Source organism: Anastrepha ludens, chromosome 6 (genome assembly GCF_028408465.1).
Source record: "Anastrepha ludens isolate Willacy chromosome 6, idAnaLude1.1, whole genome shotgun sequence".
NCBI classification, from domain to species: Eukaryota; Metazoa; Arthropoda; class Insecta; order Diptera; family Tephritidae; genus Anastrepha; species Anastrepha ludens.
In genome coordinates this window covers 71,806,092-71,833,945 of record NC_071502.1, presented here as the reverse complement: position 1 = coordinate 71,833,945, position 27,854 = coordinate 71,806,092, and the positions used below count along the sequence as shown (strand labels likewise).

At 35.2% G+C, this 27,854-nt stretch overlaps 2 protein-coding genes across 2 annotated transcripts; both read right to left on the bottom strand.

The window, feature by feature from the left end:
- Positions 1 to 7,337: 7,337 nt before the first annotated feature.
- On the bottom strand, positions 7,338 to 8,012 carry LOC128867948 (cuticular protein 47Eg-like). Its single transcript, XM_054109588.1, has 2 exons — positions 7,969 to 8,012; positions 7,338 to 7,757 (listed from the first exon to the last, which is right to left on the bottom strand). Exons 1-2 carry the CDS (start codon positions 7,978 to 7,980, stop codon positions 7,416 to 7,418), a joined length of 354 nt encoding a protein of 117 aa, XP_053965563.1. The 5' UTR covers positions 7,981 to 8,012; the 3' UTR covers positions 7,338 to 7,415.
- Positions 8,013 to 14,802: 6,790 nt separating this feature from the next.
- LOC128867653 (cuticular protein 47Eg-like) lies at positions 14,803 to 15,527 on the bottom strand. The gene is made up of 2 exons (XM_054109075.1): positions 15,419 to 15,527; positions 14,803 to 15,212 (listed from the first exon to the last, which is right to left on the bottom strand). Exons 1-2 carry the CDS (start codon positions 15,428 to 15,430, stop codon positions 14,871 to 14,873), a joined length of 354 nt encoding a protein of 117 aa, XP_053965050.1. The 5' UTR covers positions 15,431 to 15,527; the 3' UTR covers positions 14,803 to 14,870.
- Positions 15,528 to 27,854: the final 12,327 nt, after the last annotated feature.

Below are 27,854 nucleotides of genomic sequence, written 5' to 3'. Positions count from 1 at the left end.
CATTCTAACTGCAATATTTATTCTATTCCCGTACACCAGAGGTGTGCCTGTTTTGCCAAAAAAAAAAAAAAATTGTCGCGAAAAAACAGATTAATTAAAATTGTTGTTGCTTCAACTCTTAAATTTAATTATAACAATTTATTGCTACAAGTGCCACTGGTTTGGTGGAATATTGTACTGCACTGCCATTATTTCAGCTTCCTTGTCGGTGCTGAAAACTGGTTTAGTGAAATTACCGTTGTCAAACTACCGGATGCAATGGATTTTTTATAGCCGCTTTCGCTATGGCTTTATTGGTTTATACCCAACTCTGAATGTGAAATGAATTGTACCAACTGAGGGAGTTAAAAAAAATGTGAATCTTGATAAAAATACGAGTAACTGACTTGTGTGCAAATAAACTCTTAGCTAATGCTAAACATTGACAACTGTAATAGCGAACAGTGGCATTCTCAACTTAGAATAGAGAAACTCATTTCTTATAAATATCTTTTTTCTATCCTATATATGTATGTGGACATTTATGTGAACTTTTTACCAATTAATCAAAATATATTTAAGTGTCCTGTTATTGAAAGTAAGGTAGCATATTAATAAAAAACTACATATAGTGGGGAGCAAAACTGAGTACATGTTCGAAGACTTTGTACAAAAATGCCCACAGAATGAAAACGATCAAAGCAAATGAAACAATTTATTTTGTAATTATTCTGTATCAATTCAGAATACATTTCAGTGAAAGAGAAATAAAAAATTAAAAGAATGATGAAAAAGAAAATGAAAAACAAAAACAACTCGCATGCACTCAGAGATGCACATTTCTATTTTTAGCTATGTTATCGCCGAATGCATCTTGATTTACAGTTATCAAGCAGCAAAATCATCCCAAAAAGAAAAAAATATGTAATTTATTTTATTTTAGTATTTCGGTGAGATCAGTGCAATCAATTGCATTAATATTTGAAGTGTTCCTAGAATTTAACAAAAATGAAAAAAACTCCTTTTGACAGTGAGAATAATATCAAGTGCCTAACAGAAGAAGGCTCTTCGACTCGAAAAATTGCAAAGGCTTTAAATATTAGTCAGTCGGTGGTAATTAGAGTGCAGAAAAGGTGTGGAGTTGCCTCTAAAAAAAATTCTGGTGGACGCTCACGACTTTTAAAAGATGGTGACACAAAGCTCATAATCACAAACTTGAAGAGAGACCCTCAGCTAATACCAAAAGATGCTGCGGCTGCTATTGGCAAAAATGATAGTCGATGGACAACAAGGAGAGCCCTTCAAAAAATCGGATACGTGGCTGAGATCAAAAAGAAAAAACCGGCATTATCTAAAAAAAATGTTCAGGCTCGTTTAAAATTTGCCAAAAAAAACACCGAGACTGGACCATAGACGACTGGAAAAAAGTTTTTTGGTCAGATGAGTCAAAATTTAACCGCTACCAGTCCGACGGGAAGCAATATTGCTGGAAGCGTCTAGGCGAATCATTGCAAAGACGCCATATAAAGGAAGCCGTCAAGCACGGAGGCGGCAATGTTATGGCGTGGGGTTGCTTTACGTGGTGGAAGCTTGGTCCCTAAGTAAAAATATATGGCATAATGAAAAAGGAGTAGTCCGAGTATTCTAACCCATCTTACCAGCTTTGTGAACGTATGCGAATATCAGTCAGCTGAGCCACCTATGTCGAATCATTTCGGTTCCATTTATTTCAGTCATTAGCAATCAACAGTCTAGGTTACGTACTAAACAGCAAGTTAAATTAAACTAAGAGTACAATGGTTCAATATTTGATTTCAATAGGGAATAATGCGTTCAAAGCACAATATGTACAATATATTTTTGAAAGAATTCTAAACATTGGTGCAAGAGAAAAATAGGTTGCTCTAATTGAATGCAGTTAAAAACATGATGAAAACATTGAATCATATTTGTTTAAGTGAATCGGTGCAAACAATAGAACGACAGATGAAATCATTGACAAACATAAGAGCTAAGCGAACAAATCTTTTAATTGCAAGCGATTTCAAATCTTAAACCACCAAATCTACCAGTAAAAGCAGGTAAAAGTTCCGAAAAATTAAGCGACTTAAGAGAAAGACGAATGAATTTACGTTGTACTCGTACTCGTACTCTTTAGATCCTGGATACCATATTAGCCAAGCTTTATTGAATACATTCCGAATATAGGGATACTTAAGACCTTTCGCGTATTTGCGCAGATATGTTAAGACACTTAAGTGAACTCAGAGCCAAAAGCAACGCTAAGATCGACAAAATCTTAAATTGAGGTAAGCTAGTGATTTGAAATGTATAAATCGTTTGAATGGCAATTATTGATATTTATTTCTACAACTACATAAAACAAGAATATTTAAATCATATTGCAGGTTAAGTGTGTCGAATGCACAGGCAATTTACGACAGAGTTTTCGATCATCTGCATAGAGTAAGCATCATTAAAATTCAATAGAAAAAATAAAAAAAGGTCCCAGGGGACTACTTTGTGATACACTGAACGTGGCAATCAAATGATTAGATTCGTATTATTTTGTTTCGACAAATAATGAAAAAACATTGTCAGCAGCTTTCGAAAATTTAGTTGAGATGATATCTACCTGAAACCCATTTCTAAAAGATAAGACAAAGAAAATGATATTTTATTTATTTATTTAAAGAAGTCACGAAAACATACTACTAAAACTAATAAAAAATACTAAAAAATTAAGTATATAAAGAAACAATAAACATACGTTTCATTAAACTAAAAGATACAGAAACTTCTTTTCCTTAAACCTTAAAAATCAAGCATTTTAAAATCCGTGCATTTCTAGCATAATTTGTATTGAATTTATTTGGATAGAAAAGAAGAGCCATACGAAGTAGAAATGGGCAATTAATAATATTGAAAAAAACAAAAAACAAGAGAAAGCAAGAATCGATCTTCTACTGTCGAAAGACTTGAAGATGAATAATAGCAAACGGAAGCGTAAGATGAGATAGGATCAGGAAGCTTAAGTGATCTCAGTGCAAATTTAAGAGACATCTTTGGCACCCACTCAATTCTCTAATTTCTCTCAAAAATGTGTGATATGACCTCCAAATAAAAGTGGCATATTCTAACCTAGAGCGCTCCAGTAAATAGCTATTCCAGTATATAAGGGTCCATACTACATATTTGAGCTGGTACCCCATACAGAGCCTCAAGCAGAATATGATTTTGATAAAATTAAATTAATGTAAGTATTGAATGAAAAACGACAGTAACAGCTTACTGACCACAACGGAGTCATTTATTAGCGAAAGAAAGATTTTCGTTAATAGTTGTTGGACCTGGTTAATAGGCTTAGAAATTATGTAATTTGAAACTCAATTCTTACTTCCCGACTTAAATACTGCGTTAAGGGGTGCTAACTTCCAACGAATAGGAGGCACATGATAACTCATTTCCCAGCTCGAGAATACGAAATAGTCGACAATCAGATTAATACAATCAATTAAATAATTTTTTTTTTTTTTTTAATTTTTTTTGTCTGCTAGTTTATCTGGCCCAAATTTTAGTTATATACATAGCTACTTAGCTCATATATACATATGCATATATATGGTTATAAAAGCTAATGAAGACCTCAAGCCTCTGTGAAAATACGCTACACAATTGTCTGATTAGGCGATTTCATATTATTTTCAATGAAATCATAACGTTTTTGATATTTTCTGGGGGTAGATCACTCTGTGGGCAATGAAAGTTAGTAAGTTTATCTGAACCTGATGTGAACCGCCGATGCTGTTAGGGTATACTCCTATTTGTTTACATATTTCTATCTTAATAGCTCCATTTATCAAAAGCTTCTTACCAACTACGGGGTATGCTCCAAAAGTATCGCGAATTTTATGTTTTTTCAAAAATTATTTATTTATTCATTAATATCTATTTTGTCCCCTTCGAAGAAGCCCTCATGAGATATTATGCACTTGTGCCAACGTTTTTCCAATCTTCGAAGCAGTTTAAAAAATTTTTTTTTTAACTTGTTCAGCTCCTCCTTCGATGCCGTCTTTATCTTGTCAATCGTAGCGTAGCGTCGTCCTTGCAAGGGTCTCTTCAGTTTCGGGAACAAGAAAAAGTCACAGGGGGCCACCTGGGGAATACGGTGGCTGTGGCATCATTAGTGTATTGATTTTGGCCAAAAAGTCGCGCACAAGCAACGATGTGTGAACAGGGGCGTTATCGTGATTTTTTGTTCTTCCACTAATCCGGGCATTTCTGGCGGATTGCTTCGCGCAAATTGCACACAACTTGCAGGTTATATTTGTTATTGACCGTTTTACTCTGTGGCAAGAACTCATGATGCACAACGCCCCTGCAATCGAAGAAAACGGTAAGCAAAACTTTTACGTACGACCGAACTTGGAGCGCTTTTTTCGGTATTGGTTCGTGGGGCAGTTTCCATTGAGATGATTGAGGTTTGGTTTGCACGTCATAACCATAAACCCACGATTCATCACCAGTTATGACCCTCTGGAGCAAATTTGGGTCGTCAGGGACAGAGTCCAACATCTCATTAGCAAAGTTCATGCGATGCTGCTTTTGGTCAAAATTGAGCAATTTTGGTACGAATTTTGCGGCGACCCGTCTTATGCCCAAATCATTGAAAAATATCGAATGGCACGGGCACGAGCCAATCGATATGTCTAGGTCCTCAGCAACTCTCTAACGGTGATTAGACGATTGGCCAATACAATTTTCTTCAGTTCATCATTTTTTTCGTCTGTTGCTGAAGTGCTCGGGCGTCCGGCACGCTTTTCGTCGTTCACAACCGCTCGGCCTTCTGAGAACATTTCGTACCACCGATAAACGTTGCTTTGGTCCAAAGTAGCTTCTACGTATGGCACAGTCAACATTTGGAATGCATCTGCGCACTTAATTTCGTTTTTTAAGCAAAATTTTACACAGGTTCTTTGATTCATCTTTTTGAATAGGTAAAAATCGAAGACGAGCCGATACACGTGAAAGCAAAGCAGCTGCCAACAATTAACTGAACATTCAAAATAGCCGAACTCGTCGGCATGAGTGAGAGACATGAGTATCAACATATCGCCACAAAAAAATCGAAATTCGAATATACTCTTTGAACGCTCCTTGTACACTAAAACTAACGAAAATTGAAATTTTATAAGTTGTACAGGGTGTTCAGCCTAATTCTGCCCCCCGACATCCTGTACTTACAATTTTAAGAAAATGTCGATTATCCACTCATCAGGTGAGATCAGTCTGTAGTGGAACGGATTATGGATGGAAAATTATAGTGTCCCAAAGATACTTCCCTGGTGAACACATTAGCAAGCATAAAAAGAGTAAGAGGACATGTTCTAGCGTCCTGGAACCTCGATCAGAAAAATGGCTAGCAGTATTTGGCAGTTTTAAGGAAATAGATAAACTGGCTGATTTAAGGAAAGCCTTTGCTCCGATAATCTCCTATTGAATAGTTAATGGTTTCAATATCCTCAGCGTGTCTTTCTTATAAGAAATAGTAGGCGTTCTGTCTAATATTTAATCAAAATAGGACTAAACAATTATCTGAAGATTGAATCGACCTTTTGAAAAGCAAAACCCTTTAGAAGCACTTTTCCAACTATGGGGCTTATACTGCCAAACGCCGGTTATTTAAAGTGATTTTGTGGTAATTCAAACGAGTTGAACTTAATTTTCTTGCGCTTTTTGTTTATCATTTAATTTGATTGGCAAATTTCTGCACCTCTTAAATGGCTTACGAAATGGTAATGCCACGACCACGTGCCTTGGTGCTTCGTATTCTTTCCCCTAAAGGGGACTTTTTACGTTTTGGCTTAATAAATGCATGAATTAAAAGAGGCATCAGCTTAATTAAAAACAACATCAAACAAGTTTACCCCGTAGCTCCTTTAATTCTCTTGTTCGCACAATTTCTTCGGCCCCTCCACTTTCCTTAAGTCTGTCACAAGCATAGAAAACCACATCTTTATGAATAAGAAACAAATAAAAGTAAAATATTTTCATTTGAAAAACTCACTTACGTAAAAGAAAAAATAAGGGTAAACTTACAATAGAATAATGGCTGAAATACATATTACGGGTTATTTGGTTGACTTCAGTGCTTCTCAAGTGACAGCTTGGGAGTTAATTCGCCCATGGAGGCGGTATTTTCTTAAACTTATCATGGATAATCAGACCTTATAAGTGGAACTAAATCCTTCACCAAGTGGAAGTAATGCACTCTTTCTTTGCCAGTTTCCAGACGACAGCTGTGGCAGGTTCTGTGGTGGGAAACCTTATTCGTACAGCATACTCTTCTAGTAGCTAACGCCACGTGATACTTTTTGCAATACAACTGTCCATAGACCATCAGATTCGTAGCCTTCGTTCGATAATACTTTCCTTTCCTTCCTTTCTCAAATTAATGAAGCTAAAATATATTAGCATCACAGGAATAGCATAACCATTCATTCAAATAGAATTTCAATTTAGCAAATTCGTCGATATTCCTACATATGTCACATTTAGTGACCCCATATCTTTAGTTAGTTCAATTCTCAAATAAAAATACCTTGCACTTCCACTTAGATGGTGCTTGAATGGTTTTCTAGCCGTGCTAATGGGAGACACAAAGTTCTTAGAAATATTTGCTTGCTTTAACACCGCATTTTCTATCAGAATCGTCAGTGCAGAGAGTTCTTACCAAACCTTTTCTACCTTCTTTTGAAATCAATGATATAAGTAGTTCACAGCCGTTCGACAAATTCGAAAATTGTACATTCCAAAAAGAGCAGGAGGGTTTTTCTTACGAAGAAGCTAACTTCTCAGAATTTTAAAATTTATACTCGTATTAAGCGTCTGTTAAGGGTAATTCTGTGAAATCGTTAGATAGGGAGTAGGACGTACACTCAAATAGAGAATTGAGTAAGATATTTGTAGGGCCTATGTCTTTCATAAATTAACCCTTTTTTTTAAATTGGTACACCTCTGAATTCATTGTTGTTTACATAAATGAAGTAAATTTTTATTGCAAATATCCCTTAAACACAGTCCAAGAAGTCTTCCCTGAGACATGCCAACCAATGTAGGAAATTCTTCTACAATAAAATCGTTATCTCTTACGCAAACCGCTTGTCAGAGAAGTACGACTTGAACATACCTTGGATGTTTAAAGATAGTAATTTGCTAATTTTATGTAGGTATAGACCTTAGTGCCAAACTTTGTCAAATGCTGGGTCAACATCGAGAAAGATTGCCGAGCTACATCCTTTTGGTTCAAATGTCTTCCTTATTTCATTGATAATGTGAAAATGCAGATTTTTTGTTATACTAATGACTTAGAACACATTTATTCAAAAAGGGTTAAAAAATTAAACAATCAACTTTTAAAAGCACAAAATATCTATTTATTCCTTGGATGGGTGAGCCTGGATGTAAGCGATGGCCTTCAAGATGGCCTCTGGGATTGGTGGTGGGGTTGGTAGAGGTGGGTTGGCAGCCACAACTTGGTAACCGTTTTCATCGGCGACGTACTGCACAGAAACCTGATCGCCCTCGGGGGCGGTGAACGAGTACTGACCCTTGGCGACCAAAGCATCACCGCTCAAGACACCAGATTCTTCAGCCTTGATGGAGTTGGATAGATCGTAGGCATATTTGAAGCTGTCTGGGTTCACTTCACTCTCCGAAAGAAGGACATCGGCTTCTTCGTTGGCATAGGCGACAGCCAAAAAGCAGGCGAGGACGACCTAAATGAGGGATATTCAGATAGACTTATAATTAGCACAACACGAAAGGAACACTGCATGTTTGATAAAATATAAAAACTCGATTAATTTTCTTGTTTAATTTAATTAGTTAATATTCAAAGAGCACTTCTTAATAGCAAATTCTCGATTCTATGTATTTATATGGCGCATATAATTTCTTTTATAACTTTAGTTTTTTCGAAACACTTACAAAGAATTTCATTTTTGAAAGATTTGATGTGTTATCACGTTGATTCGTAGTACGAAACTGACATAGAAGTCTGCAATTTCACGGGTTTTTATACAAATGTGCTAATTACTATTGGCATGTTAACCATCAAATTTTATTTAAATTTTTTCTTAAAACAAGTCACTAATGACTTGCTGGCATATTGATGACACTGAAAATACAACCTCATCGCATATTAACTCATTGTTTTGTCGCATTTAAAAACAATGTCTTTTTCTTCGGTAACTTTTTTGCCTTAATTTCACATGAGGTTTCAACACCGAATTGCATATTAGAATCATCAGTGTAGAGAGAGAGAGACCTTGCAAAACCCTCTCTGCCTTCCCGATCTTAAACCATTCAACAAATACTTTGTAGATTATATCCAGAAACCACAACTTTATTTGATCGAATTTTAATAAATTTTTCCTATAAACAGGGTATTTTAAAAATCACGAGTTTTAAAAACGTATTAAAAATAGTAGTTCAATAAGTGTTTCGAAAATTTCATTTAAACTTCAAATCTTTTTGGAATTTTTAATATTATTTTGTGTGCAGCTTTAATATTTTTTTTGCGTGCATCCCGTTGAGTTTTTGGGAATTGGAATTCCTTTTGTTGACGGTGCTAAGTTGCTTCTTCTATATACAACAAAATCGGGCTTATAATTTGTATGGAAGGAAAGGCATGGCCATCAACGAAAAAATTTTAGAAATCAACGGTATTTTGTAAAGGGTGATTTTTTAGCAAAGTTTTTCAAAAAAACACATGTAAAATTCAGAAAAATTCATGAAATTTTTATTTAAGTCGGTAGTGCAGTCCATATAATTTTATGTTTGAAGATTATTTCATGCAAATGTTGACCGCGACTGCGCTTCAAATGGCCCATCCGCTTAGTCCAATTTTGGCACACTCTTTCCAATGTTTCGGCCGGTATCTCACATATAAATGCTTTAATGTTGTCTTCCAATGCGTTAATTGAAGCAGGCTTGTCTGAATAGACATGAGCTTTAACATAGCCCCACAAAATATAATCTAAAGGTGTTATATCGCACGATCTGGGTGGCCAATTGACAGGTCCCGAACGTGAAATAAAATGTTAACTGAACTCGCCTCTCAACAAGTCCATTGTTACGCGTGTTGTGTGGCATGTGGCACCGTTTTGCTGAAACCAAATGTCATGCAAGTCAAGCTCTAGCATTTTGGCAAAAAAAAGTTAGATATCATTTCACGGTAGCGCTCACCATTCACAGTTATGTTACGATTCGCAGCGTCTTTGAAGAAGTACGGTCCAATGATACCTCCAGCCTATAAACCGCACCAAACTGTGACCTTTTCTGGATACATTGGTAGCTCTTGCAATTCTTCTGGCTGAACTTCACTCCAAAATCGACAATTCTGCCCCTTGATCCATAAATGAACTTCGTCGCTGAACACAATGTTTCGATAAAAAAGTGGATCTTCGGCCTCATTTCCAAGAGCCCATTCACCAAAAATTCTGCGTTGAGGTAGGTTGTTCCGCTTCAATTCTTGCACCAGCTGTATTTTGAAAGGCTTCACACCTAAATCCTTTCGCAAAATTTTCCATGTTGTTGAGTAACAGAGGCCCAATTGCTGCGAACGGTGACGAATCGATAATTGATGGTCATCATTAATACTGGCCGATACAGCTGCGATATTTTCTTCAGTTAGCACTCTACGTAAGCGTGTTGGTGGTTTGATGTCCAATAATGTAAATTTGGTTCTAAATTTAGTCACATTAGCTCGAAAGAAGAGCGCGATAAACTTTCTTAACTGAACACACATTTTTATAATAAAATTCAATGATTTGCAAGCGTTGTTCGTTTGTAACACGAATCATGGTTAAATTATAGACCAAACTGAAGATGTTTGACAGTGAAACAAAACACGAAACGTGCGTCAGCTGTTTAAAAAGATAATAGCTAAAAAATCACCCGTTAGTTGCATAAAATTCTGTAGTTGCTTGAACCTGGCACTTTCGTGTAGCAGAATTCAGAATAAGCAATTGAATTTCCCCTCACTCCAAAAATGTAAGAAAATTTCGTTTACAAGTACAGAAAAATTGGTAATTTCCCGCTTATAGCAGCAGAATTTAATTTAGGACTTATCCTTACAAATAAATTTATCCTTGAGATAGATCAATATATAGATAACCCTCGGTCAAAAATTACAGTTGTTTTTAAATACTAGCTAACTAAGGAAAGAACAAAAATTCAGTATAACTGTTGAAATTTATTGCACATACACATATTTACTTTAAATAAATGAAATTTCCCCTTGTTATTGCTTTAATGTAAGCGTATTGAATAATATGCACAGTGCTTATAAATATGTACGATAGATTTTTAAATATTAGACTTAGACTTTAGACTGAGTTTGATTCGGCAAATACTGTATATTGTAAGAAAAAAATGTGAACAAGAATTTGGAATTTTTTTACTCATTTCTTGAAACTGACACATAAAAAAATTGTATAAATGAAGAAATTCTTGAATAAATATGCAAGTTACTCGTATGAGACTAGAAATATTAATTTTTGAATTGAGAAATTGTCTACTCAATCGATTTTTTCGATATCATTAGTTATAGGTATAAACTTGAATTGAATGTACAACTATGCATTGAGAACATCTTCCTTTTTTTATATGAACTAAAATAACAACACAGTGGGTATGGCCCTACAAAACCGATGCATTTGAGTGGTACTTAAACAATCGTTTCAAATTTGAACTTCGATAGAGGGAAGTCGTAATTTTAAATAAGTAAATTTAAACAAAGTGTCTTATAAAAGAAATACTTTTTTCACCAATACAATATGCCTTTGGTCACTCCGCGAATTTAAGTTCCAGATATATTTCGAAGCATGACCGACGTTCGAGTACATTTACAATTAATCACGGAAATTTCTATCAACAATATTGGCAAAGCGGTAACAAATATTCATAAACCATGGACCCAAAGAAGTATTTGTAATTCATGTCATACTTCAAGGGATATTCTGCCTGCTGTACATGTTGAAAAACTCCCATAACCCTAACTAGCTGAAATAATTCAAAGTGTATTCTTTGGTCAGAAAAGAAAACATAAGATTATCTCCATTTAATATAAAACTTGGGATAATTAAAAACTTTGCTATGGGACTAAAGAAGGACGTTTATATATTTAAAGAAAGTTTTACCAATCCTTTCGGAAGCTAAAGTTATTCAATGAGTCTGAGTTTACCAAATATTTGAACGCTTTAAAATTTGTTATTTGGTATTCTTTTCGAATTGCAGTAATTGAGATCCTCGGCAATAAGAAAAGCGCAAAGGACAACAGTGTAATTGAAGCCATGTTGAGAAATTATTCAAAAACGTAATGGCAGGAAAACGTTATGACTTTCTGTCTTAGGTTTATTGCTTTTACAGGAGTACACAAATATGGTTTAAGTGTAAAACCGACCAAAACTGAACTGATGCTATTCACTAAGAAAACCAAGGCAAAATACCTTAAATCCCAAACTCAGCTGGAGGTCCAACGTAGAGTACAGTGTAAAAAAAGCGAATATAGCACTTTACACGTGTAAGAGAGTGTTGGGTAAAAAACGGGGTCTTCAACCAAAACTATCCAATTGGTCCTATGTTGGGCCATTGGAAGGTCAATACTAACATATGCGGTACTAGTCTGGTGGCCCGCAACAGAAAAGAAATACAACCAAACCAAGCTGGACAAGATACAAAGAACAGCGTGTATCTTAATTCCAAACAGATCAGACTACACAGTCCTCGACCCTAACTTCAAGAAAGACTTTACAGTACGTTTTCCATCGAGAGCCGAATGGAACAAAGGGAAGGTGATTGAAAGATACGATATTGGAATATACACTGACGGTTCTAAGTTTAACTGTGGTGTGGGAGCTGGCTTCCATTCGAAGCTACTGAATCTATCTCAATCAATTAGACTTCCTGACCAAGCCAGCTTGTTCCAGGCAGAACTTTTAGCGTTGAGAGAAGCAAGCAAATAACTGAAAGTCTACAAGGAAGTTGATGCAAGAGTAGCTATCTTTTCAGACTTAGACTCCAACTCCATTTCATCCAAACTAGTCTTACAGTGGAGAGAGGAACTAGAATTACTTAGTCATGGGCTTGCAATTACTCTGATATGGGTTCCAGGTCATAGGAACATACGGGGTAATGAGATAGCGGATGAGCTAGCAAGAAAAGGTTTGACACTAGACATAGCAGAGGCGGGGGCAGTCTCCACCACACTTAGCACAATAAAATCATCAATTGCTTCCGACTATCATGCTTTAGCCGAAAGAAGATGGAAGCAACTAACTACATGTTCTACAACAAAAACACATGGCCGTCGTACAAAACCCAAAGGACGAATCACCTGTTATGATGTGCTCGACCAAACATGTCATTGGAAAGTAGGGGATCATGCAGCTAGACTCAAGCTCCCCTTCAATCTCATTTGCAGAAGCTGTCAAGCGGAAGGGGTGAAGGAAAGTCTTTATCACTACTTATGTGAATGTCCAGGGCTAGCTAGGGCACGACTTCGCTCCTTCGGTAAGCCTTTCTTACAGCAAATTAATGAGATCTCAGACATCGAGATAAATAATTTGCTGCTATACTTGAACCTCACTAAATGGATCTGACTTAGAAGCAAAAAAAAAATACATCATCACACGAGGACAGTGGTAGTAAAACGGTGCTGGTCACTATGATTTGTCAGTGGAAATACTCAATCACTTCAATTACAACTACAACAAGACAAATATGCATCTAAAAATTCACTTCTTGCCTTCGCATTTAATTCACTTCTGGAGAACCGCGTAGCTGAAGGGATTTTATGTAATTTTATTGATAAATTAGGCATGTACAATCATAGAACACTTAATAGCCTTTAATCTGGTTTATGTATATGTAGCTTGTTTTCTCGCGTTCAGCTTTTTTTTAATATATTTGACGGTTATGAAGAATAATAATAGGACTATGAATAAGTTCGTGCGGTTTTTTTTCGAAATTTGAAACTTTATTGACGTAAAATGGTTACAAATTTAATATTCAAAATATTGTCCATCGCTTACTACTACTTTTTCCCATCTTTCTGGCAATTCACGGATTCCCTTTGTGAAAAATTCGGTCGGTTTTGCCGCAATCCACGAATCGATCCATTTTTTGACTTCATCGTAATTACGGAAGTGCTGGTCAGCCAGGCCATGTTGCATCGATCGGAAGAGATAGTAATCGGATGGCGCAAGGTCTGGACTATACGGCGGGTGGGGTAGGACATCCCATTTGAGCGTTTCTAAGTATGTTTTGACCACTTGTGCAACATGTGGCCGAGCATTGTCATGTTGCAAAATAACTTTGTCGTGTCTATCGGCGTATTGCGGTCGTTTTTCTCGCAGTGCTCGGCTCAAACGCATCAATTGTCGTCGGTAGACATCCCCCGTAATCGTTTCATTCGGTTTCAGTAGCTCATAATACACAACACCCAGCTGGTCCCACCAGATACACAGCATAACCTTCAGGCCATGAATATTCTGCGCCGACGTCGATGTTGAAGCATGGCCAGGGTATCCATACGTTGCCCGACGTTTTGGATTGTCGTAATGGACCCACTTTTCATCGCCAGTCACAATTCGATGCAAAAAACCCTTTCTTTTGTGCCGTTGAAGCAGTTGTTCGCATGCCATAAAACGGCGTTCAACGTCTCTTGGCTTCAATTCATACGGCACCCAATGGCCTACCTTTCGGATCATTCCCATGGCTTTTAAACGTTTGGAAATGGTTGATTGATCAACTCCCAAAGTTTTTGCAACCTCTTCTTGCGTTTGAGCCGGATCTTGATCGAGCAATTCCTCCAATTCGGTATCCATGAACTTTGGCGGCGCACCCTCGCGTTCTTCGTCTTCCAAGCCAAAATCACCACTTTTAAAGCGTGCAAACCACTTCTGGCACGTTCGCTCAGATAGAGCATGCTCACCATAAACTTCCACCAAGATACGATGACTTTCGGCTGCTTTTTTCTTCATATTAAAATAATGAAGAAGAATTCCCCGCAAAAACACATTATTTGGCACGAAATTCGACATTTTCAAGTGTGGTAAAAATATTGTTGTTTACGCTTCAAATAAAAAACTTATACTGACGTTTGTGCCTTACGACAGTAGCTCTCCAATGAATGTTTGGAAATGTGGATCGATGGAATAATAATCAAGTTACGCCATCTGTTGTAAAACCGCAACGAACTTATTCATAGTCCTATTACCTTGGCGAGTATGTATACTTACACATAATTTTAGAAGTAGTGCATTTTCTAAAAATTGCGAAAACAAAAGAAAATTTGTACATTCCGTTCCAATACTATGACCAGTTAGCCAATCTTTCGTAACGCAAATGATTTAAATTTTAAGTTTTATTATGATAAAAACAAATTTTAGGATAGAAAATCAATCATTTGATCCTGAAAGAATTCTATAAGTAGAATATTGTGTAGATTATTGAATTTTCCTCTAAAATGTGAAAGATTCTACTATAGAACATTGAGAATAATATGTATCTCTGCTAGTCTGCCTTGATTCTGTAATATGATTATTTATAATTATGTTTCATGCAAATATATAAATATGTTTTTTTACTAGATATAAAGACTTCCATGACCAAAATTTCGAAACTTGGATTCACTGTAAAAAGAGACGTGCTTATTGTACAAAAATGATTCCCTCATTTTCTACTTTTAATCTGTAAGTAAACTTGTTGTTCTGCGTAAAATAAAGAAAATGCAGATTTTTTGTTATACTAATGACTTAGAACACATTTATTCAAAAAGGGTTAAAAAATTAAACAATCAATTTTTAAAAGCACAAAATATCTATTTATTCCTTGGATGGGTGAGCCTGGATGTAAGCGATGGCCTTCAAGATGGCCTCTGGGATTGGTGGTGAGGTTGGTAGAGGTGGGTTGGCAGCCACAACTTGGTAACCGTTTTCATCGGCGACGTACTGCACAGAAACCTGATCGCCCTCGGGGGCGGTGAACGAGTACTGACCCTTGGCGACCAAAGCATCACCGCTCAAGACACCAGATTCTTCAGCCTTGATGGAGTTGGATAGATCGTATGCATATTTGAAGCTGTCTGGGTTCACTTCACTCTCCGAATGAATGACATCGGCTTCTTCGTTGGCATAGGCGACAGCCAAAAAGCAGGCGAGGACGACCTAAATGAGGGATATTCAGATAGACTTATAATTAGCACAACACGAAAGGAACACTGCATGTTTGATAAAATATAAAAACTCAATTCATTTTCTTGATTAATTAGTTAATATTCAAAGAGCACTTTTTAATAGCAAATTCTCGATTCTATGTATTTATATGGTGCATATAATTTCTTTTATAACTTTAGTTTTTTCGAAACACTTACAAAGAATTTCATTTTTGAAAGATTTGATGTGTTATCACGTTGATTCGTAGTACGAAACTGATATAGAAGTCTGCAATTTCACGGGTTTTTATACAAATGTGCTAATTACTATTGGCATGTTAACCATCAAATTTTATTTAAATTTTTTCTTAAAACAAGTCACTAATGACTGCCTGGCATATTGATGACACTGAAAATACAACCTCATCGCATATTAACACATTGTTTTGTCGCATTTAAAAGCAATGTCTTTTTCTTCGATAACTTTTTTGCCTTAATTTCATCATTGAAGTAATATATGTTTTGCTGTAGAATGTGTGTGTATGTATCTGTATCGTTTGTACTAGCTTTGGACTAGCTTAGCTCATCGCACGTCATATTTAATTAATTTACATATATCATCTTATCTAAGGGCGTCAAAAGTGATACAATTAGTGATGTGGTGGATTTTCGAAATACAGTATCGGGCGAGTAAATAGTTGTGTTGGATGCTATAACGTTACAGTATGCCCGCATATGAAAAAACTGGTTCTCATTTGTAACTATTAGAATATGCGAGTATATAAATAATTAAAGAGACTGTTTTATAAGAAAAAATGTGTGTGTTAAAACTAGTATTTCTGCACTAATATGGGAATCCGACGGTAACGAATGATATGCATGTGTACATATATGAATATTTTTAATGAACTAATTCTAAAAGCTCATCAAAAATTTGTAGTTCTAAGACTTATTTTTCACTTCCCGAACTTTAGTGATGCAGCTGAGCAAAGTTCATCAAATCGAACCAGAAGTGATTCAAAAATGTAAGTTTTCATATATGTATGTATGCATAAAAGTACATATTAATATCCTTCTTATTTTTCAACTCTCGAGAAGGAGCTGCGTAAATCATCCTATTAATCGTATGCGAAGCTCTTATTTTAGCGATACTCATATGAACGCGATAAATAATGCCATTGACCATCTTCTGAATCTTCTGACGTAGCGGTAGGGTTTTAGTATTCCTTCCCACACAAACATTGGCATGCCCCAAAGCTGATCTATCATCCTCACGTCACTTTTTTCGCTTTGATGGCTGTAATGTCAGATTGCCACAGAAATACCAGATTTTGACATTACCCACACAGCCAAATTTAGATTTTTGACAATAATGCCATTAAAATGTAAAAACAAGTTGGTATGCCTCGGTCGTCCCAGTCCTGCTGCAGATAGACAAGTAAATAGTTGTGATAATGAGTGCACGTGAGTTTGTTTTGCCGCGCATTGAGTTTCGCGACATAATTGCGTTTATTAATACAAAGTACTTATCTTTTTTTTTGTAATAATTGTTTGATTTATGTTATTTTGTCCTTTTTTAATTAACAGCAAACCAGAAAATAATGCCTTTCTCAAATTGTTCATATCACTTTAAAAATACCAAAAATACTTGAATTTGTTTATATCCTAGAATATCTTATTTCACGATCTAAGAATTTAATATTTCAAAAAAGTTTGTTTTGGGCTCCAGGGAACTGAGACGAACTACCCATTAAAACCGAGTGATCATCTTAGCAAAATAAGGTATAAATTATATACACCCAAGAGTGAAGCTCATTGTGCTTTATTCATTGATAAAATATTGTATATATAAAAAATATACAACTCGGTGCGATTCCAAGTTATGTTATAGCTTCGGGCTATCCTAAATCTCCTCTTCTAAGTCTTCTTCCAGCAGTTCCTGTAAGTAGTGTAAATAGTAGTGTGATTAGAATATTTTCGTGTATAGCAGATACCCGTTTTTTTAACTCTTTTCATCTTTTTTTCAGTGTAAGCAATTCTCTGATAATGTAATATAAAATTTGAGTAAATTGCCGCTTATTTTTATTAGAGAAGGTGATTTTGCACTTTCACACAAAGTAATTCGGGGAAGTATCGAACTATGCTTCTACAGAAATTTGCTGCAATGCCTATCTCCATTCAATTCGTAATAGTAGTGATTTTTTGTTCACTATAAAAGGGGTTCTAATAACTAAGTCTATTCCAAATGAGTTTCTTCGTAGGTTCAAACCGAAACTTGATTATGGGATACATTGTAAGATAGTAGCCATCTTAATTAAGTCCATCATAAGCGGACTGGACTCTATTTCGTTATTTATCTACTTCGAAATGACTTAAAAAATAATATATATAATACTAACTTTAACCCGCGGCCCCGCTCGCATAGGAGTAGTTTTGAGGGATTTAGGATATGTATGTATATAAAAGAATTACAAACAATAATTTCATAGAAAATAATTTTTTATTATATTAATAACCATAATGTTACATACGCGGCATCCGTTGCTATGCCTCGTTGGATAAAATCAAAACAACCAATAAAAAAATTATTTTTATTATTTTTCTATCTCAAACCGTTTTTGAACTTTGCATTTGGGTCATAATTGAACAGCTTATGCGGATTAAGAAGTCTAGAGTGTGCTATAAATAGTAGGAAATAGGAAAAACTAAGATTTTTTAGATTAAATTTAAGCAAATATTCGATTATTAGTGACGAATGAGAGTGGTGGCGTGGCCTGGTGGCTGTGGGAAGGGAGTTCCATCATAAAACATACCTATAACCTTCATTGGGTGAAAATATGAATGACAAACATTTTTACGTCATTTAGTGTTGTCGTTTCGTAGTGATGCGCGGACAACGTACAGACATTCCACCCTTATATTATAGAAGATATCCGCTGCAAAACCCATGGCGGCGCTTTTCAGAATGGATACATGTACTCGTATATAATATTAAACAGGGCTAAAAAAATGTGTAAATGTGCATCATTGGCTGTTTTTTTTTAAATCATGCATAATTTTTTTATTGGCATTTGAAATCCAGCGCCAAGTAATCTGTGAGATAAGCCAGAAATCGGTCTTAGAAAATAAAGCTCATAGGAAAGGGTAATCGATGCGTCTACCTATTTATGTAGTTGTAGCTATATTTCACAATTAATCGAATGGTTTAACATTTTTGATCAAGAAAAAATCAATCCAAAATATAACAGAACTTTTTTAATAGAACTTATAAAAAAAACATTCTTCTGTAACCCTCAAATCCGACAAGAAACTCCTAAACTGGTGCTGGAGTGTTTTAGTGAGACAAACTCACTTGGCATGGTTAATCAAGTTTGGAATTGAAGAAACGGAGGAGCCCTTCTGCGGCTAGGGACCGCTATAAGAAAAAAAGAAAATTCAATGGGACATTCTACTAGGTTTAAGGCACTTTAGTGCAATTTCAGAATCATACAAACAAAAATAACTACATTAAACGTTCTATGAGCTTATCTAGTAACAACTGAAGAACTAACACAATAATTCTGCAAGACATTGAGGAACGGACTGACTAAAGTGGAAATATATTCATGTAAAATCTGCTGATTATGTAAAAAGCTGCAAAGCATACACTTGATTTATAATGATCATTGATATACAAATCTAATAATGGACGGAATGATGATTTTCAGGGAGCTAGATACCATCAAAAGTTGATCTTGGAAGGAGGATTTAAGGAAATTCTCTTAACCTTTGCATAACCGCAAACTAACCATTTCTACTTCAGTATGATAATGGAGTTTTGGTTAACAACCACTAAGGGCTCTTTTGAGAATCGAATGTTACAGTAGTACTATTAATATGGTATTGCCTGTATATTTAATTTTTACTTAGAGGCTGCCCTAGTATAGTTAAAAAGTTGTAATAAAGCCAAAAAAGAGACACATCAGATATAATTTGTGTACATGTGTGCGCATAAATTAATATTTATTTGAGTTCGGTAGTTTATCAGTGATTAACCTGTTAGTTAAAATTTGATAGCGATTTTGATTGAAGGAATGCCATCAATTACAAAGTCCATCGTAGCATAGGTTTAAAAGCGAAAAAAGCTTACTTGCAATTTTTTCTAAATCCTACCACACATATGCTGCGTGTCGTTGTTTAATTTAGTCAAATGTAAAAACATGATATTCTCGTTTGCAAATATCTGCGTTTGTATGAGCATTAGAGTGGGACATTTTTTTAACCTTATCTTAAAAAATTATGAAACCAAAATACAACGTTTCTAATTTGTTTTGCTTTTACTAAAAATAGTAGTTTCTTAAAGTTCAAATAGTTAACGGCGGTCCGACCTAAGGTATCTCTCAGAAGTAGGATTAAAATACATTCGATAAATCTTTGAAGCGACCACAATAGATTTTATGGTCGCAGTGTATTGCGTCCAATAACAACAATATTACAATATTGATAAAGGGTCTTACAAAAGACGCGCCTAGCTGTAGTTTTAAAATAAAACATGTAAAATTTTAGATTCTTTAAGGTTTAATTATACAGGGCCCGCTATCTATCATTACGGATTTGAACTAGGTATTATTTGAAGAATGGTAACACTTAGCTGTCATCTGATTTGACAGAAAATTAGTTTTATTCTTCCGCTGAACGAAAATGGTTGTGTATACGCTCAAAGAACGCTGGGAAATATTGCGACATTACTTTGAAAATCATGGTAAGGTTGCAGAATGTGTACGAAAATTACGTACGGCAATGGGAAGAAGAAAAGCACCGAATCAAGCGTATGTGCGTCACTTTGCGAAAAAAGTAAGTGAAACTGGGTTGCTTATTGACAAACCAACTCGTGACCGACAAAAAACCGTGCGTACACCCGAAGTGTTCGTGAATCACCAGGAACATCAGTTCACCGTCGTTCATACCACCATACGCGATGTCATAGCTGAAATACTCGTAAAGCCGCATACAATCGAAAATGTGTTGAAAAATTGGACCGTTCGTATGGGATGGTGCATGGCTAGCCGAGGCAGCCATATGAATGAAGTTGTGTTCCATCATTAACCGGAAGGATTCTACCTCAAAATAAAAAAAAAACAGTTTGGAAAAATATTGAGTAGTTTATTATTTATAGCATTTTTAATAATAATAATACAAAAGTGGTTCTGAAATGTTAGAGCGGCGCTGGAAAGATTGCGTTGTTCTTGGTGAAAATTACCTTGGTGAATAAAGCTAATTCTGACCAAAAAAGATGTAGTTTCTTTGTTAGATGCGGGAATTTTCAGCCCATGTGTTAATATGTGAACAATTACATCATTTAAATGTTCACCATGAGATCGTCTACTGGTAAAAGACGCCAAAAAGTCGGAGGTTGAAGGCTGTTCAGCAACACTTCGCGCTACAGCAAAAATATTCTGAACAGAATGTCCAGTTTTTGGTCTGTCTGTCCTTTTTTATCGACGAGAAAACCATTTTCTTCAAATTTTTTCGCCAACCTTTGAGTTGTTGACGCATTCGGATGATTGTTTCCACAAAAAAATATTTCGAATTTTGCGATATGTTGTTCCTAAGGCAGGATTTTTCGACATGATTTGCTTTATAGATCTATATTATACAGAGTGACTCATATATAAAAGAAGGTCGTGTATATAGAAGGTGGGGAAAACTGAACTTTACTTAGCCCTCAGATGTAAAAACCACTGAATTCATAAGTTGGTGAGAATATTAAATTTATGTGAAAAATCTATTCGAATACTCAATTCAAATACGTAGACGTTATGTAATGTGTGCTGTTATTTGCTTTATTTATTTACAAACGTGAAATAATAATACGATTATTCGTGCACGTAAAAAAAAGAGCACTGGCTGCCAGGACCTTCTGCCCGTATGGGTTATTAAGATATGTATGAAATTGAGGAAGAAGACATACTGATCTGAAGCAGCTCTGTGTATTGTAATAATAATTCTAGATATGCTCGTAAATTATTGGATAAAATCCGTTCCATCTAAGTGATAAATTTTCCTATATCTTTATTCTTTAAAAAAGTTATGATTTTCTTATTATTATTTTTCTATTCGACCCAACCTAATCTGAAATTATGTTTGTTGAGTTGGTTAGCATGCATAACCATTTAACAGAAGGCATAAATTCTTAAACATATTAACATCACTAATTAAGTGTTTATAACTTTGATAGTAGGAGCTTATGACGACAGCAATACTTATTCAAAAAGTCACGAGAAATATAAAATATACAATTTAAATATAAGTAGGTACTATACTATTTTAAGGACTAATTTGTATTATAATTGTATGGCGGCTCTTAATCTGAAGGCGCTGGGTTTGATCGTGCACCAAACGTTTAAAATTAATAAAATAAATGGTTACCACTGTAGCCCAGTGGGTTTGCGCGCGTTTACGCCAAAATGATTGTACAATATTATTTTTATTCTTACAGCATACAAATATTTACTACAACATTATACCAAAACAAGGCGAATACATGGACAGCGACACTCCAAGTTTAGGCCTCAGCTTCGTAATAGCTACGTACCCCAGTAACACTCTCCCAACACTCGTTATCGTAGATACCTCCAATCTTCTTAATGAAAGCTGAAAGACCTTCCGTCGACGAACTCTTAAAACTTAGTGATTCGACTATGAATGAGTTGAAATTTTGAAGTCTACGTTTTGAAAAATTAAAAAAAAAAACTGGAAAATCTGCTTTAGTAGGCAAGTACGTATAAAAACGCAATATATTTTGACCTGTAACCAGTGTAATACCACCTACCTATTCTTTCAGTAATAAAAGTTTTCGGCGCGGTCCTCGCTATTGGAGCAGAGACTCTTCTTTGCTTTGGGAAAAACCAAGCGAAGAGGGTTTATAATTAGAGTTTCTAGAATAGTTTTTGGCGTGAAGTTTTATAGCCTATTTAATTCAAGTGTCATAAAATGAAAGCTTGAAGTTTCAAAAAAATCCGCTTGAGTGCTTGAGTTTTTATAATACTTTACTGACATATCATCAAAATGAACAAATACGCAAATTACCAGAATCGGAGAAAGTGGGGAAAAGAAGATTAAAACGATTAACTCCAACAGAACTCACAATCTAACAAAACAAAAATAGAAAAAAAAAAAAAATAATTATTATTATAACACTTAGAAAATAAAATAATGTAGCATAATCTGAAGCAAAATTGAATGTTTATCTAGCATTAGAGAACAAAGAAATCCAATACTATTTTAAAAATAATTACTTATTGTTTAATTTTAACAGAATATAATTTTTTTCTTATTATTTCGCTTTTTAAATTACATTCTGTTAAAGTAAAAAAGCGAAATAATAAGAAAAAAATGTAACAAAACCAAAAGTTTTGTTATACCTATGGAGAAAATGTGCAACACCGCTAAGGAACAATTAACAAAAACACCATTGAATATTTCAGAGATTTCACATTTGCATTTTGCAAAAAATAAAACGGCACATCAAACAGTTCGGGGAAATTTTTTCCATCAAGAAGCAGTGTAAAATTAAATTCTTTTTGATCCATTGTTTTGAAAATAACAAAAATAGCGTCACTCTTAGTACAATAATGGTTGGTTAATGGTTGTAAAGGGTTAAGGAGTAGCCCTTTAGCACTGCGACCATATTGATCTATTGTGCACCCTATGCTGTCTATTGACTGTTAAGTATGCTTATGAATTGTACCAGCTCCTTCTGAGGGAGTGATTGAAGGTCTTCATCTGTAAGCATGAACTTGTTTAAAAACCTTTTCCTTCTATGCGTCAACCCCGGACATTCGATAATGAGATGTTCCATAGACTCCTCATCTTCGCAGCAGAATCTGCAGGTGCTGGTGTTAGTTATGCCTAATTTATGTAAGTGTTTGTTGCAGGTGAAGTGACCCGTGAGGGCGCCTGTGAGAGTGCGAATGCTCTTTTTGTTTAACGTGAGGGCCATGTTGGTTCTTTTGGCGTTGAAACTTAGGAACTTTTTGGAGTGTCTAGTACAATAACTCACGAACATGATTCAATTATTAAAGGTTTGCTCACTAGTGACATTAGATTTTTGACACTCCCTTACAAAAGGTTGTATTTAAGAAGGTGAATAAAGTGGAAAAAAGTGCCTCCTTTTTGGTAAAAATGGTAGCAAGAAAATATTTTCTTACTTAAATGGAAAGAAACTGCGAACGGTTTAAAAAATAAATTTTAATTAATATTTGAAAGTAAAGAATGGTACAAATAGAAGTTATTGGCGGAAATTGCCAAGTCTAATATTAAAACAACAAATTTTTTCACTTAATCCAAGGTTTTATTTTGTGAATTATTTACTAAATTTAAAACCGATCGCGGAATTGCGAAGCTTCGCCAATATGAAACAATTTTGTTAAAAATAAATAAATAATTGGCACGTACAATTCTGTTAGGAGTTTGGCCGAGATCCTCCTCCTATTTGTAGCGCGCGTCTTGGTGTTATTCCATAAATGGAAGGATCTACAGTTTTATGTAGAGTTTTTTCAGGCTGGCACTGTGCTTTACTAAGCTTCCTCTGGGCACTTCATCCATTCATGGTAAGGTGGGCTCATTGGAAACAAGTTCAGTCAATAACAACTTTTTTATAATGAGGTATGCAGTGTTATCGGACCAATTATTCGCCCTGTCGTAACTCTTTGGGAAATGCTAGCTCTTCGCGAAACATGAATTCCTTCTAAATCAACACATCACAAGAAATAAAGCTATGTAAATTCTCCACTCATCGATCTTGGAGTACGTCAAATACTCTATCATGTCCTGACTTAAGCGGTATGCATTTCATGTCATACTACCATAGTCCTGAACATAATGATGAAAACTCTTTAGCGAGTTGTTGTTCGTAAGCAGACCATTTTGAAAATGAAATATTTTTTCTACAAATTTTACTTTTCCTCCACTTTTACTCAAAATTTCTAGAACTAGCAACCCAGTGTCTTGCTAAGGGAGCCGATTTGTCAAGAGAGAACGAGAAAGCTGCTAACTGAGCAAACCTTTTATCACTGAATCATGACTCATGAACAAATGAATGGAATGTCATGCAATTTTAACAGCTGTCTTTTGAAGGTTAGTACTAACTAAAAAAGAGATGAAAGCAATAAAACTAGTGCCATCTATGAGTTATGCCCTAGACTTTTCAGCCCATGTGTTAATTACAAGATAAGAAGTCGGAGATGTGGCAATACCATGATGACGAAATAACAACTTGCGTCTCTACCTTTGTAGGCTGTAACAATATACATTTTTCTGGCTTGGCTGAAAATCGACACTTCGGTGTTTGTTGGTGATTCGTTTCAGCGTCATGGATGCCTACAACCATTAAAAATGTTAATGCTTACAAAACAATTGTTTTGACAATATGTTAAGCCAGAACTTTTTTAAATCATAAATGTGAGGCACTTTTGGAACAGATGGCACTTTGCTTTAATTTGTTGCTTTTTCTAAAATAAATACAATTTAACATTTTTGTATCGTGACTGCACTTGACTTTGGAAAACATAGCACAAATATTATTAACCTGAATGGTAAAAACTAAAATAAATATACGAATAAGTATAGTTTGCGATGAAATAAAGTAAAAGCTCAAGCAGTTATGCGATGATTTTTTTGTCTTGAATAACTGCGAATGTGAATAAATTTCATTACCAAAGTCACTGAACATTAATTGTCATTCAGGTGCCATTACTTTTAATATTCATGCTTAGGTGGCACTTAAATGTGGCAAAATGGTTGTGAGTATTCACAACTCCATCACGAAAGTACGGCTAGTTGTTGCACATCTTGGCACACAATGAGAGATCCATTCACAATTCCATACAATCGTCTGCGCTTTAGCGGTAGTGTCAACTGTGGCAGTTCTATGCAAATATCACATGAAGATGTAGCAAGCGTGTGCATGCTTCATATATTTGCATCTACATACATCTACCTGAAGACATAATTGCACCCTGACCTGGCCCATAAATATTTGTGGTTATAAAAAAAATAAATACTAATTACAAAAATCAAAGCAAACGTATGGACTCGCAACTTGCCACCGCAGTTGTGGCAATACAGGCATATGAGTGTTGATGCAACGAAAGATGAAGTTCAATTGTGTGTGGTGAGACACGATTAACCTTCTTGATCGGTGTTGCATTGCACTTTGCATGCCACTTGTCGCTTGCAACATTATTGTTACGTACATACAAGCCTAGCAACCTTCTTCTCCGTTTTCATTGTTTGTGCAAATATTTACGGATATTTGTTTTTATTTTTTTTCACTATTTATTTCAAACATTTTACTTATAAAAAGTAAAATAATAAAAAATGAAAACTCAAACACTTGTTTGCGTCGCGTAATGATTACGAGCAGCAGCTCAGCGCTACATGAAATCAATGACCAAACTGCACTTGCTGTGATGGCATCATCGCCGCGCTCATGCAATGATCGTTAAGCAGCAAACTTCAAACAACTAAAATAACTATTTGTCCGGCTGCGCATAACCACCATTTACAGCATACATACATACTCACCTCACATACGTACATACCTCGCACATACAGCAGTGCATTTGTATATCGGAGGATTTCTGCTCACATGATGGTGTTAATTCCATTCATAAATTGTAAACCGTGAAAATATATGGCATTTTTGATATTGCCAACCGGTAGTGGCCATTCGTAAAAGAGCACTTGATTACCTTAAAATACTTGAAGTTGTAAAAGACGAGAAGATTGATAGCTAATAATTGGATAGCGCATATTGACATATACATATTTATATATACTCGCATATTATATAAGTATGATGGGGTCACTATTCCAGTGCAAGAATCTTGCGCAAGAATCAAAAATCAGTAGTGCCTACAATTACATTTCACTGCCACATGACTTCCTAATTTCCTACATTTTTCGCTATGACTTTGGTCATAACCAATTTTACAAACAATTTTGGAGCTAAGATCGGCCGCACCGAACTGGGAAGTTATCAGAAAATGGAAATTTTTGGCTGTTATTGTTCATTAAAAAGTTGTATGGAGCTGTGGTAAAGGAAATATATTTAATTGGTGTGTATGGCGTTTGTGAGCTATTCAGCCAAGCTTATCTTCCAATTTGTGAAAGTACACCTTGATACTGTCTTCCAAACGGCACAGCGTACGGCTTTAATTCGCCATTCGTTTTTATTAATTTTTTTTATTAAGCGTTTTAATGGAGGGCATTCGCTATTAGACAATATTTTTTCTAAAAATTCATGTTCCATCTACATTGGCATTCGAATTGAGAATCTATCGAATGGTAATCGTGCCCAAACAATGTTTGCCCCGACGATTAAAAGAAATTTGCAAACTCATTAAATCGTTTTAGTATTTCTCATATGGGCGAAAAAAAGTAATATATATTTTGAGATTTATTAGTGGGAAAGTGAAGTAAGAAAAATCCTATTATGCTTATATTGTAAATTGTATAAAGTTTTTTCTAGAGATGCGCGGACGGATCAACTGGTCCTGCAAGTTATAATTAGGGTCAACAAGGATCATGCTTCTATTATACATGTGAATAGTTACAGAAATACGTGGAATTTTTATCACAAAACGACGCATTTAGAAAATTCATTGAATACACATTAGAAAATTCAAGTAAACTGCCTCGAAGAAAGCCATGAAAGGCCACAGATCTCTTACCGATATGGCAAGCAATTTCGCCCAAATGAAGGTTCCTGGCCATTGCTGCATGGAAGCAATTGTAAGGCCATTGAACTAGCGAGACTCGATACCAGACTTCCTAATGAGCATATGGACAATGATATAATGTTAACTACTTATTTTTAGGGAAAGCGAACGAAAGATGGCCTAACGAACCCAAGTTTTATACCTCAATGTAGGAAAAGTTGTGCCTTGGCAGTATGAAGCACTTTAATAATTCTAGGTTTATATGTTTGTACTATATGTACGTTAGCCCAGTCAAAATTTGGCGAAAGACTTATAAAATTTTGCATGTGCGACTCACCAGGTATGGCATGAAATATGTTTTATTCGTTAAGTTACGTTAATCTCCATTAACCCTTAAACGAGTTAATTTTACTGCGAAAGCCTCTTTTTGCTTGCTTAATTATAAGTATATTTTAGGGAAGCTGATAACAGAGTAACAGAGTAATTATTGGGTCTATAACTCGCAAAAATATGATTTCACTTTACTTGCAACACAATAAAAACTAACAAGAATTGAGCGGCGCATTTATAGAAATGGGTAGCTTTTTTGGATAGCGAACAAGATATATACTTATACATTAGGCCGGGTCGATTTGTGGGGAGGCAAAAAAATCGCCCATTGCCCTGTGAAAATCATATTCTAGGGATCAAAATAAGAAACTTTGCCGAAGGAACCATACCTCTAAAACGAATTCTGATGTCACCCAATTTGGGTCGAACTTTTTAGTTTCTTTTCTATAACTCACTTAAATTAATTTTTTCATTTACGAGTACATATGTTCTGACTAAATAAATTTCTTAAGAGAAAAAATAGATATTATTATAAATAAATAATATAATAAATATTATTATAAATAAATAAAAATAAAGAAAAAACATAGCCATTTAGCTGATTTCATGTAAAGGCCAAAATG